Source organism: Euprymna scolopes, chromosome 11, assembly GCF_053919585.1.
Source record: "Euprymna scolopes isolate OS-2025 chromosome 11, ASM5391958v1, whole genome shotgun sequence".
Lineage (NCBI taxonomy): Eukaryota > Metazoa > Mollusca > Cephalopoda > Sepiida > Sepiolidae > Euprymna > Euprymna scolopes.
In genome coordinates this window covers 1354191-1368334 of record NC_136492.1, presented here as the reverse complement: position 1 = coordinate 1368334, position 14144 = coordinate 1354191, and the positions used below count along the sequence as shown (strand labels likewise).

Genomic DNA, 14144 nt, shown 5'->3' with positions numbered 1-14144 from the left:
GAGCATGCACGGGGAAAAGGGGAATGGAAAAGGAAGGAAGGAAGAGGAGGAGGAGGAGAAGAAGGAGGAGGACAAGGAGGTATAGCCAATGAGAAGGTGCCTGGAGTTCCACCTACGTCTTAATAACCACAAACATACCATCAGAGATAAATCTACACAGCACCCAGTAGCTATCCACTATAAGTTACCTAACCACACAATAGACAACATCAGATATATCCTCATAGCATCCAATTTTATTACACAACACCAGAGACGAAAATATGAAAAAGAAATTAATTCTAAAACTCAACACGCACACTACAGGTATATGCTATGAGGATATATCTGATGTTGTTCTGTTGATACATATATATATATATATATATATATATATATATATATATATATATATATATATATATATATATATATATATATATATATATATAAAAGGTCTGTTGTTATTATATTATTATTAACGATAAAAGAAGTTCCCCATTTGTATTTAATCTTTTTTTCCTAAACAGTGAGTAAGGTTTTTTTCTTTTTTATTTTGTGTTTTCCTCTATTTTGTTTCATTATTCATATTTTTGTTTATAAAATATCCAATTATTTATTTTATTTAAATATTTAAAAAAAATTTTTATTTGCATAAAATTTTATTCGTAGACACATTTTCCTGTCGATCATCCTTTATGAGCATGGCTACAATTCTTGGCATTGGGTGGAAATCACGACTACACAATCGGCAATCTAGCGTTTTACCATTGAGTCTAGACGTCTTGTTAGACTTAATTCAGGATTTTATCACTTTTAAATATAAAATCAAGTTTTTGTTGTTATTTGCAATGTAAGAATTTGTTGATTTGTATTTAATATTCGTTTTCTTTAAGCGGAAACAGTGTTACTGCTTAGTTTTGTTTTACTTTTTTGGCACGTATATATATATATATATATATATATATATATATATATATATATATATATATATATATATATATATATATATATATATGGGACAATTCCAATATTTTTTCCGATTTCAATACAATTACGATTCCGTACGAAATTCCCGATTCCGATACAATTACCGATCCCATTTCCGATTCTTTAAAAACCATAAATATTTAACTATAAAATTGTTATTTTTAACGATTACCGTTAAACCACACCTTAAATATTCAGATATTTTCTCAAAAGTAAAAATACATAAGTAAGGCATGCTATATCGATTTTAGTTTTACTAATTGTTTAAAATCAATAGATTTTCAATTCATAGACTTTATGCTTACTATCAGCATTAAAATCAAATAAAAAAGACAGCTAAACTAATTGGTTTTGGCATCGAAAAATAGGCATAAATTTTTCCGGTTCCGACTTGTAAACGTTCTGGTGTTTCTGATTCCGACTAATCATCCCAACAGTAATATATATATACATATATATATATATATATGTGTGTGTGTGTGTATATATATTTATATGCATATACATATATATATACATATATATAAAAAAAAATATCAAATATCAAAAAAATATCGTGCATTTCTAAGTTAACCTAATTATTAACGCTAACTTTCGCGCTTTTTGTCTGGGTCAGTTTGACCTTGCTTTTCAAATTTAAACTTTCACCGCTTTTCCGTTTTTTTTTTTTTTAAACCTTAATTTACTTGATTCCTCCAGCCTTGACAGGCATGTTTTAAATATTCTCTCCAGTGCTTTTTCATTTAATGATTTGGAATTCATTCCATTTAGGATTTTTTCCAAGGAACTCTGCCTTTTGGATCATTTTGGACCATTTGGAACTTACCCATTGGATTGGAAATTTTTAATTCGACCGTTTTGGATTGTACCATTCTTGGATTTTTTACCCTTTACCGGACTATCCATTCATGTGAAATCTTTTTATCATTTTTCTTTTACCTCCTATTCCCCTTACTTCACCCATTTTTTTTAACCAAGTAAGATCTTTGACTTACTTGCAGTTTCATCAAATACTTTTACATGCAAAATCCGATCCCGCATTTTGCTAATTCCTACATTCTGATGAGAAGGAAAGTATTTCTTCGAAATTCCGCGTATTAAGGACTATCCACTTATCAAGTGTTTCCGTTTCAGATTAAACATGTTTTTAACTCCTTTTCAAAGTGTTTTTAACGTTTTATTAACTGTTTGCTCTTATATATATATATATATATATATATATATATATATATATATATATATATATATATATATATATATATATATATATATATACTATCATTTCAGCCCGGCGTTGCCCGGGTGTTTGGATGTGTATGGAGCAAAAAAAAGTGGTAGTAGGAAGGCAGGCTCGAACCCGTACCGCAAAGGAGGAAAAGAGCGGAGTAAAACCTAACGTTTATGCTGTTATGACCACCGCCAAACCGGAAGCGATATCCTTTTAAATTAAGGCTAGACAATCTAAAGGAGAGGATAACTTTCAAAAATATCGGCGAAAAAAGTGACCCCCTTCCTGTAGAAAAACGCCTAGTTGAAGGAGAAGATATTAATGTTTTTAGCCAATTTTTTCGATATTTGTCGTATGAAAGGTCGATCTTTAAAACGATACTGATCATGGTAAAGTCCGTCGCCTCTATTGAAAGTTTAAGACAGACATGCAAACATACATACATACATACATTTTTATATTGGTAAGTAAAAATTTTCGACCCAAACTGATGAAAAAGCTTGCCCTATCTCTGAATACACTTTATGTAAAATCTCAAATATTTAGACCAGAAATTGCCTGAGTAATTTGGAAGAGACCGATGAGGTAAATATTTTTTTAACTTTGACCCCTATTATAACCCCTTAAAATTTATTGTTTTGGGCTCAAATCAAGTTATTAAGTTAAATCCATGTTCAATGAACCTATATCTAAAATTTCAAGTGCGTAGACCCAAAATTGTCGGAGGAGTTTGGTAGAGTTCTCAAACGACAAAGCGTTGAACTTTGACCCCTTATTTCTGGCCAAAAACTGATCACATAGATTTTCCCAAATCTCAGTACCCTGTATATCAAATTTCGAGTCTGTAGACTAAAAATTTACAGAGTTATTGCGAAGTGAAATGTACACAGACACAGACACACACACAGAGACACGTTCACTATATATATATATATATATATATATATATATATATATATATATATATATATATATTCAAGAAAATATTATTAAATCCGACGGAGAGACTTTGCATTATGAGTCTTTTTGTAAAGTTTTCGATTTTCTGTATAATTTTTATATAACAAAATAAAAAATATAATAAAAGTTCCATAGTTGTTGCTGTCACGAGCGCTTTTGATTCGTCAACGAATCATCTTCAGGTGTTGAAGTAAAAGTGCGAAGGAGCGAAAATAAAAATTAAAAGTGAAATCTAACATATACAGTAAATATCGTTAGGTGATAAGTTAAAATATATAGAGTCGATGAAAAGTCGATTAAAAATTCGAGTATTAAAATCAGCAAGTTCGTGGACACTGTAAAGAAATATATATATATATATATATATATATATATATATATATATATATATATATATAAGTAATGTGATTGATAATTTAAAATTTAAAAATCAAATTATAATTTAATTAAAATTAAAAATCAGTCTCATAAGAAAGAACAACAACAAAATCAATTATCTGTACGATCGTTTCGGAAAACAGTGTTTTTTAATTAAACTAGTAATTTTACTGTTACATTAAAATAAACTCAGCTCTTTAGACTATTGTTCTAATCTCCTTTAAATGATATATATATATATATATATATATATATATATATATATATATATATATATATATATATATATATATATATATAACGTAACATCGTCGGCGACATTGTAAGTTTTCCGTTAGTCAAATCGTTCTTCTTTAGAAATTAAAAATCCGCATTGCATCTAGGGCATTATAATTGAGTATTTTTTTCTCGTTGAAAATCATTAAAAACTTACATAACGTTTTATGCATAGCGATAGAAGAATTTCTCCTTTTAAGAAGTTATCAACAATCTAGAATATATTTCACGCATCTTCAAAGTTTAATAGCATAATTTTTCCTTTTAAAATTATGAAAAATTCAAAGAGCATTTTAAGCATTATTTTCGAATAAATAAATTCACGTAATCATATAATAATTTGTCTTTTACAAAGTATTCAAAGAATCCAGGAAAGCACTCTAAGTGGCATGTTTAAATAATTTCCCCTTTTTTAATTACAAACAATTGAAGACATAGTTTAAGTAATTGAAGGAAGTATAAGTAATTTTGTTCTTTAAACTTGGTAAAACTTTAAAAGAAATCCAAGTTAATTCGTGCTTATAAGCTCTCTTGCAACCCGACATCGGGGTTGGATCATACGAGCAACAAAAAAGCAAGAGTAAGAGAGAGTGAGGGGGAAGCTAGGCTTTCACTACCCACGCCCCTAACTCAAAATACATTACGTAATAACTAAAAAAATCTTTGACAATTTTAAAAGTCATTCACTCTCGTCCTTAAAAACGTATAATGGGTAAGAGAATGGAAGACATCAAGAGAGTGTGAGAAAGAAGGAGAGAAGGAAATAGAGACAGAGCTGTACCATCATACACCCCACCTCACCCATAACACCATTAGATCACACAATAGTGGGAACAAACTAGAGTCACCTCAACTCATTTTTACATGTGCGCCATTGTTTTAAAAAATGATTGACGGCTAAGAGCGGGCGAATTTAAACATTACAACTATGAGTTAAAAATTTAAACATTACAACTATTACTTAAAAATTTAAGCATTACAACTATTACTTAAAAATTTAAACATTACAACTATGAGTTAAAAATTTAAACATTACAACTATTACTTAAAAATTTAAACATTACAACTATGAGTTAAAAAAATTTAAAAAACCCAATCTTATCATTTTCAATTTTCTTATTATCTACTTTGTGCATTTAAACAAAGCATCTGATTTTTTTCTTAAATTGACAAAAAAATAATCAATAAACACACATCTGGTGATACAAGTAAAAACAATTATCAAACCAAAAGTCCTATTGTTTCTTCAGCGTAAATTGCAGTCTAACCTGAAAAACACATGAAACAAGTGTACAGTGTCTTTCTAGAGTTCATAAAATGAAATGTTGAAACAAGGGTTCTATTTTCTTACAACCTTAATTAAAAAAGTCAGTAACATTTTACAATGTTCTCACCCAAAAAACATTTGCGAAGTCAAAAAGTCAACAAAAGTCCTATATTTTTTACAACCTGAAACAAATTAAAAATGTTGTGGAATTCTTTTTTATTTCTTTTAAATTTATTTTTCAACCATCGTGTTTGAAGGAGATTTTCTTTTTATTTTATGTAATAGAAACATGCATATATATACAAAGAGAGAGAGAGAGAGAGAGAGGGAGAGAGATACAGATAGATTGATAGATATATAAAGAGAGAGAGAGAGGGGAGAGAGAGGGGGGAGAGAGAGATAGATAGATTAATAGATAGATAGAGAGAGAGAGAGGAGAGAGAGGGGGATAGAAAGATAAATACAGATAGATTGATAGATAGATAGATAGATAGATAGAGAGAGAGAGAAAGAGAGAGATACAGATAGATTGATAGATAGATAAAGAGAGAGAGAGATACAGATAGATTGATAGATAGATAAAGAGAGAGAGAGAGGGGAGAGAGAGGGGGAAAGAGATAGATACAGATAGATTGATAGATAGATAAAGAGAGAGAGAGAGGGGAGAGAGAGGGGGAGATAGATAGATACAGATAGATTGATAGAGAGAGAGAGAGAGAGAGAGAGAGAGAGAGAGACGGACAGACCGACAGTATATATATATATATATATACATATATATATATATATATATATATATATATATATATATATATATATATATATATCTTTGCATTTACTAGAGAGACTTTTTCCATCTGTTTTTTTTTTAGAAACAGTCTCATGATGATGTGACGATGGGTCAATCATTAGGGTCTGTGTATCAAGAGGAGAAGCGTAGCTGAGATGTTGGATGTTGCTGTGTGGCTCCTACATTCTCTCAAGATGTCTTCACTCTGATGGCATTTTGGCTGGAATATTTCTTGTTTTCAGTTAATGCAGACATTTATGGCAGACACACAAAACGACGCACGACAAAAAACGTAATGTATGATAAATATATGATAAATATAATGAACTATTTATTTTATGAAATGTATACAATATATATATATTACAATATAAACATACAATTTACAGGTCTTACAATTGATTTTTACCTTGACTTCTTTATAATTTTTCTGGCTCTATGTGTTTTCTTCTGAACTATTGAGGAGTAGGAGTGAACTGTTGGGGAGAGTGGGATTTGCTATAAAACTTTTGTGCGAAAAAATATGCTTCAATTGCTGCTTTGAACTATTTAGTAGCTTTGTTTAAACACTCTACCTCAGAATAAGAAAAGAGACTTTGCAAACCAGATATCCTTCGCTGCTGCTGGTATTTTCTCTCGCACTCACTGCACTATTTACATAAATAGTTTTATTAAAAAATGTGCAAACATATTTAAAAAAAAACGTACTATACATATAACAAAGAATTTACGCATGAAAAAACAATTAAGTCTGTTATTTTATTTTTAATATTACAGACGTAAATAATAATATATATATACGAATTAAGCTTTTGTATTAGCAATATCGTCTGAAAAGCTCTGTAGTTACAAGTAATTGGCTGACAGAAACATGTCCATAAATGTGTAGTGATATATTATTACTTATATAAAACAAAGAATTTCACGAAAAACACTCGTCTAGCTGAATCCACTGTGAAAAATTTCCCCCACTCTTTATCTGTGCCTAAATCAAAACGTGGATTCCATGAACAAAGCTTCTTTCTTAGAACTGCACGCCTGTGGAACTCTGTTCCGTCTGCCTGCTTCCCACCTTACTACAACTTGGATGTCTTCAAGTCCAACGTTAACAAATTCCTAATGAACCGCCCCCTTAAGTAAACACTTCATCAAATCTCCACACTAACGTAATGTACTTGCAATAACCCTTATCCCGGAGTGGCTTCCGGGCCTTGATAAGTGGTGATCACTGTGTAATATATATATATATATATATATATATATATATATATATATATATATATATATATATGCCCAATAACCCTGCTATACCTGAACTAACAACTTCTGGATGGCACCATGAAAGTCCTCTCGTGTGAGCTTGTCAATGGCCCTCGTCACAATATCTTTCATCTCCCCAATTGTCTCATAACGACAGCTACTAAGATTTATTGGAGCTTAGGGAATAGGCAAAAGTCACAGGGAGCAAGGTCTGGGCTATAGAGGGAATGGGGAACTGCCTTGATTGCAATCTAATTCACATACTCTATGACAAGGATTTCCAATGTTTAATAATGGTAGTTAAAGAAAAAAAAATTTAATTTTTTGTTTTAATACATATTAATTTTTTTACATATAAATAAATTTAATTAAATTACAGGCGTCCAAAAGTAAAGGAACGAGGGAAATTCATTATGAAAAAATAAAGACTCCTTTCAGTATTTAGCGAAAAGCCCCTTGTTTTCAATCACACTATGGCATCTTTTGCTGCAAGACAGAACCAATCGTTCACATGTTATAGGTGAAATATTATTCCAGGATGTTTTTATACATTCCCATAAATCATCAAGATTTTTTTTTTTGGGGGGGGGGGTCTGTGATCTTATCACCAATAATTTTCCAAACATTTTCAATTGGATTCAGGTCTGGGCTCTGAGCTGGCCAATTCATAACGCAAATATTGGATCTATTTAGCTCTTCTAAAACTATTTTTGCTTTATGGCACGGTGCGTTGTCTTGCATAAAGATATTAGAATTAGAAAGATTAGGTACCACATGTTCTCTAATCAATTCTCTGTACATTCGGGCATTAACTTTTCCATGAATTCTCACAAGGGGGCCGGTTCCTTTTGAAGATATCATGGCCCATACCATTATACTGCCGCCTCCAAATTTTACTGTACTTTTAACGCACTTAGGGGACAGTCTTTCTCCATTTTTTCTTCTGACATGTGGTCTTTTGTCTGATCCGAAATGATTAAATTTTGATTCATCAGTAAAATGAACCTTTTCCCATTTTTTCTCTTCCTACTTGTATTTTTTGAATGGCTTCTAACTTTATCTATAAAAAAGGGGGAAAAATTGGGGTGAATTTTCCAATGTTTAATAATGGTAGTTAAATAAAACATTTTTTTTTGTTTTTAAATTTATAAATTTACATATAAATAAATGTAATTAAACTGCAGGCGTCCAAAAGTTTAGGAACGCAGACAATTAATACAAACGTTAACAATTTTATTAACAACAACAAAATGTCGACTCCGAATATTCGAAAAAGGCTATCTGTGCAAGAAAAACAGCTTACTTGTGACCATTATGATGAAAAAAAGTCCATAGGGGAGATTGCTAAAATATTGAAAATGTCTAAAAGCGTTGTTTTTCGGATTATTGAAAATAGAAAAAAAAAGGTTTACCATTGACTGAAAAGAAAAAAAATCGGGCCGACCCCGAATAACAACTAAAAGGGAGGATATAAAAATCACTCGATCATCTCGAAATTGGACACAAGATTTCCCGACAAACGATCTCACGAAGATTAAACGAAGTTGGATTATTTTCAAGAAGTCCATGCTCAAAGCCTTTAATTTCTATTAAGAATAAAAAGGCCAGATTGTTATTCGCCAAAAAACATTTTTGGGGGAAGAAAAAAATGGGAAAAGGTTAATTTTACTGGTGAATCTAAATTTAATCATTTCGGATCAGACAAAAGACCACATGTCAGAAGAAAAAATGGAGAAAGACTGTCCCCTAAGTGCGTTAAAAGTACAGTAAAATTTGGAGGCGGCAGTATAATGGTATGGGCCATGATATCTTCAAAAGGAACTGGCCCCCTTGTGAGAATTCATGGAAAAGTTAATCCATTTTCTATAGGCTATTTTTGAACCAAGTCAACGACGGGTACTTTTGCTAGTTAAATATAATTTGTTACTTTTAAGGTTAAATATAATTCGTTACTTTTAAAGTTAAATTTAATTTGTTAATTTTAAAGTTAAATATAATTTGTTAATTTTAAAGTTAAATATAATTTGTTGTATTAAAAGTTAAATATAATTTATTACTTTTAAAATTCAAATAAAATTCGTTACTTTTAAAGTTAAATATAATTTGTTAATTGTAAGCAATACAATGTATAATACTTTAGTTTAAGTTTATGTGTTGATTTCTTTGACTTATTCACAAATGACACATTTAATGTCTTTTTTGTTGTAGCCAAATGTATACTTTACTCAACCTATTGCAAAAATGGAGGAATATGTTCTAAGGCTGTGAACGATATGCATCACATCTGTTTTTGCCCGAAAAAGTTTTCTGGAAATCAATGTGAGATATATAATGGTAAGTAGATTAATAAATATTTAACGCAAGCATTTCAAACGTGCAAGACTCCAGCCAGTCTAAAATCCACGCTCACTTACGTACTTAACTGATATTTGCCATTCTCCCACCGCGAGAGGATGTAACACAAGGTCAGAAGATGGCAAATAAGTTAGTGCTTCCAGAGAAGCACCTCGGCCCTGCGAAAATATGCCTGAGTAGCCCCGTTGGCATTTTTCAGTGAGAAAGCTTCATACAACAACCGGAAGACAAGACTTTGGGGGGGGAACTCCTAGGACTACACAGAACATTTTGCATCAGTTCAACAGCAAAAAAGCCATCGTAATAGTCCAGCTTCTGTCAGATTGATTGGTGATGTGGAAACCTAAACTAATGTTAACTGCGTAAATAACCATACCGATAGAAGCGTACGTTCTTACAATATTACAAATGCGTAGTAAGTCAGATATTGGGTAACATTTTAGTGGCTAAAGATAGTGGTTCAGTTAAGAAATATATTACGTCAACTCTATGAGAAGTTATAAATGTCTGATTACGACTCTCGAGTCTCGTAAAAATATATGACACCAATATTCGAATAAAATTTGAAATAAGCAGAAACACTTTTTTACTGTAATTCTACCCCGAACTAAGCATAGTGCCACTTTAACATAAGGGGCTATCAATTGGAACCAAATTAACAAGGACTATATATATATATATATATATATATATATATATATATATATATATATATATATATATATATATATATATATATATATATATATATATATATATATGTACTAGCTGCACCCTGCCACGCGTTGCAGTGGCTCAATTTGGTGTAATGGAAAAATTTAATAAAGGAGAAAATGCATGTTTCTTATATTAGTACAGCAATCCACTGCAAAAAGTGAAAAAGAAGGCGAAACTGAAAAAAATGGTACTCTTGCAGAATTTTATCTGGATCCTCGAGAGTTTCTGTCAATCATTCATGTTTTGGACTTGACCAACAATCAGTGGATGAAGCCGAACGTAGCAAAAATGTTGAAACGCTAAATGCTTTTTTATGTTGTTGTTTTAAAATATGTGAGTTAGTAATTAATATTTGGTTGATGGTGGGGGGGGGGGTTACTATACACAGATTCAAAAAAGTCGTCCAAAAACAAATAAATGAAAGCAAAGGTAAGGTAATTTACGTTTCTACCTAATTGGATAATTGTTTAGTGTTTTTATGTAATGTAAAATGTTTAATTGGCTCAAAAAACAGAAATGGTCGCGGATTCTGTTGAATACGTTAAGTTTGGGAAATTGCAAACCAATGGCAGTGAGAAGCAGACGTTTTTCTATAATAATAAAAAACGTCATAGACTCTGAGATAAAAAAGACTACTCGAGGAGGGTATAATTGAGCCTGGCAAATAACCCTGGAGGGCTCAATTAGTTATAACCTTTTCTAAAAACCATAAAAAGATAATGGTTATAGGTTACTCCCAAACCATAAATAGATTTACTTTTTTTTGACGCCTTCCCACTACCCAGGATAGATGAAATGATGGGCGAAATAGGCAAATATCGTATGTTTATCTCTCTGGACTAGAAAAGCGCGTATCATCAGATCGCCATTAGACCTAGAGACACGCTATACAATTTTCGAGGCGAACGGGTGAGTATATCAATTTCGAAGGATTCTCCTTGGCGTTACGAATGGGGGAAGCCAGCTTCCAAAGGATAGTCGGCTAAATCCTAACAGATGAGAAACTGGAAGGCACATTTGCGTACATTGACAACGTCACATTATGTGACCATAATAAAAAGGAACACGACGAAAATCTCAGACGGTTCATGTCCGACGTCGACAAATCCAACCTTACCCTAAACGACAAAAAATGCTCGTTTGTACTGGACAAAAAATCCTACTGGGGTATACCATACGCAAAGGTTTTATAACACAGGACGCAGATCGATTGAAACCTTTACTCCAGATGCCTGCCCCTCACAATTGGCCTTCCCTTCGGTGTGCTATGGGCATGTTTTCACACTACTCCCAATTGGTTGCATCATTCTCAGAAAAGTTACATCCATTAACACAAGTAGATATGTTTCCTCTGTCCTGCTAAGCTGTTGAGGCATTCGAGGGACTAAAAAAAGGATATTGCGAAATCAGCAATTACAATAATAGACCAAAATATTCCTCTGATTGTTTAAACGGATGCGTCAGACTGTGCTATTGCTGCTTCTTTGAAACAAGCTGATCGTCCTGTAGCATGTTTTTTTTTTATCAAGGACTCTGTAAGCAGCACAACTCCCTACAATCCTAAGGGTAATGGTCAATGCGAAAGATATAACGGCATTATTTGGAAGACCGTCCGTTTGGCTGCATCAAATAACGGGTGTTTGATGGATAATTGGAAAATCTTCTTCCTGTCGCATTATACGCCATTCGATCCCTATTGTATACTGTCACAAATGCCACCTCACACGAAATGTTTTTACATTTTTAGCGACGGAGTTCGGCAGGAGTATCGCTTACATCTTGGCTCTCTTGATCCGGTACTGTGTTTCTGAGACGGCATGCCCTTTACACCAAGAACGATCCTTTCATGAATCGTTCTTGATTATGATGAGATGAGGTAGAGCTCATACAGGTGAACCCCTAGTACGATGTAGTAGATGGTAAAGAGTTTAATGTGTCTTTCAGAGACCGTAGCACCTGCCGGAGACATACCAGGACCGTGGACACCTCCTGGAGACAGATAACTCCCCCTGACACTGAATCCGCTCCAGAAGATCATGGCACTGAAATTGTTTCTGAAACGTCATCTAATGACACTATCTCACTTGAACCAACACCTGATCCCTGACAGATAAAGGACTAGCACAAAAAAAACGTGTTCATCCACTGACTCTGACGCGAAACGGTCTGCTCCTCTGAGAAAGAAATACTTCGGAGCGAGTTATTTTAGCGCCTACTGTTCTGTTCCTGTTTGAGTACTCCGACCTCGAATCATCGAATACCGAGGCGGCCACTGCGAGCTCGGAGGGAACCTGTACATTTAAGCGACTTTCTTCCCTATCAGTGAGAAATTTATTGGGGGAGAATGTTGTGAATATGGATTATCTCCTCTTTGATAATCCAAGCTATAAAAGCTGTATATTCCCACTTGTCAGACGAGTAGCAAGATTCTTAATTGAATAAAAGATTACTAGACGGGATCTCTTGTCTTGTTTTCATTACATAAACTCCCAAGAAATTCTTTATTTTTATTTACAAACACGTATATTTCATAACACTCTTAATTATTCAACTATATGTGTATTTTTTTACACAAATGCGGCGAGTATTGGACTTTAAGCATATCGTTAATGGAGTAAATCTGTGGGAGGGTCCGGTTTGTAGAGGCATCCCATTTTTTCAGAAGGTTGTTGATTGTGAAACTGATTATTGTGAAGGTTACATGTCCGTTTGCTTGAAGGTTACGCACGATCGTCGTTTGTAATTCGCACAGTGTAATAAAAACAGTCAACAATAAAGTATGTGTCACGAGTACATTTAAGAAGAACATTGAACGAAGCAAGCTAAAGCAGGTTTAAAAGCAATATTTGGAAAACCTTATAAAATATTAGATTTTCTAAGAAAAATTAAATTTTTGGAACGCGTTTGAAAAAAAAAAAATAGAAAAAAGACTGACTTAGAAATACTAAATTTTAATTAAAAAAAAATCTATCACCTAAAGACTCAATGAAGAATACTTTCTTTCACATTTCATGGCATGAAACTACCTATAGGGTTGATATGCCATTAAACAAAAACTTACATTACATATATACATATATACACAGAGAATATTTATTTGCACCGAAAAGTATTGAACAATACAGAATGTGCTTGTCTACAAGCGCGTGTGTGTATATGAGAGTTCTTGTGTATGTAACTAGTATGCATGTATTACAATGTTTGTTGTAATTTCATTTTGTACATACGTGTGTCTGGAGGTTTGCATGTGTGATCACAAAAGTTCATACGGTATGCGAGAGTTAACACGTGTATTCATTCTTAATTTGAGAAACGTAGCTGTCATGTCGAGGCATGTCTAAGATTTGCGTCCGATCACGTTCGAGGTTCGAATTGAAAAGGAAAGATAGAGAGAGAAAGGCGGAAGCAGAGGACGCCACCTGTTGGGCAAACGAGAATTACAAAGACAGGTAATCGGTGCGTTATTTGAAGGTGTATGCGTGCGTGCGACGATTGAGAAAACGCATGTGAGATTTTTAAGACATGCGCCCATGAAGCCATTTATATATATATGAATTTTTTTTTCAGAACCTGATGGCAAATGGTGGATCTTTGTTGTCATTGGATGTATTCGATTGATTCTGGTTATAATTCAAATACTTGTCGTTGTACTAATGCATTCAAGGTAAGTGAGATATACAACGATTATTTTTACCTATATAAACATCGTATCATTTTAATCTTTTTTTTAAACAATATATACAGCATAGAACAATAAAAGTGTCGCCATAAAGAAAACAACACGACAATTTTATTTTACAATTTTATTGAAAAAAAATCAATTCAGGAAACTTGTTTATGTAGTGGAGCTGACATCTATTGAATGTAATCGCCTTCAGTCTCAATTAGCGCCTCTAGACGGGCTCGGAACTAGGAGTATGCTTGTTATAATTCCGTTAAAGTAA

General features: G+C 32.6%; 1 protein-coding gene across 1 annotated transcript in view; it reads left to right on the top strand.

Moving 5' to 3' along the window:
* LOC145288257 (uncharacterized) overlaps positions 1–13868 on the top strand; it is a 298307-nt gene extending 284439 nt beyond the window's left edge. The window contains exons 4-5 of the mRNA XM_080136295.1: positions 9337–9462; positions 13768–13868. Coding sequence (XP_079992421.1) covers positions 9337–9462; positions 13768–13868 — 227 coding nt within the window. The remainder of the gene's footprint in view (positions 1–9336; positions 9463–13767) is intronic.
* Positions 13869–14144: the final 276 nt, after the last annotated feature.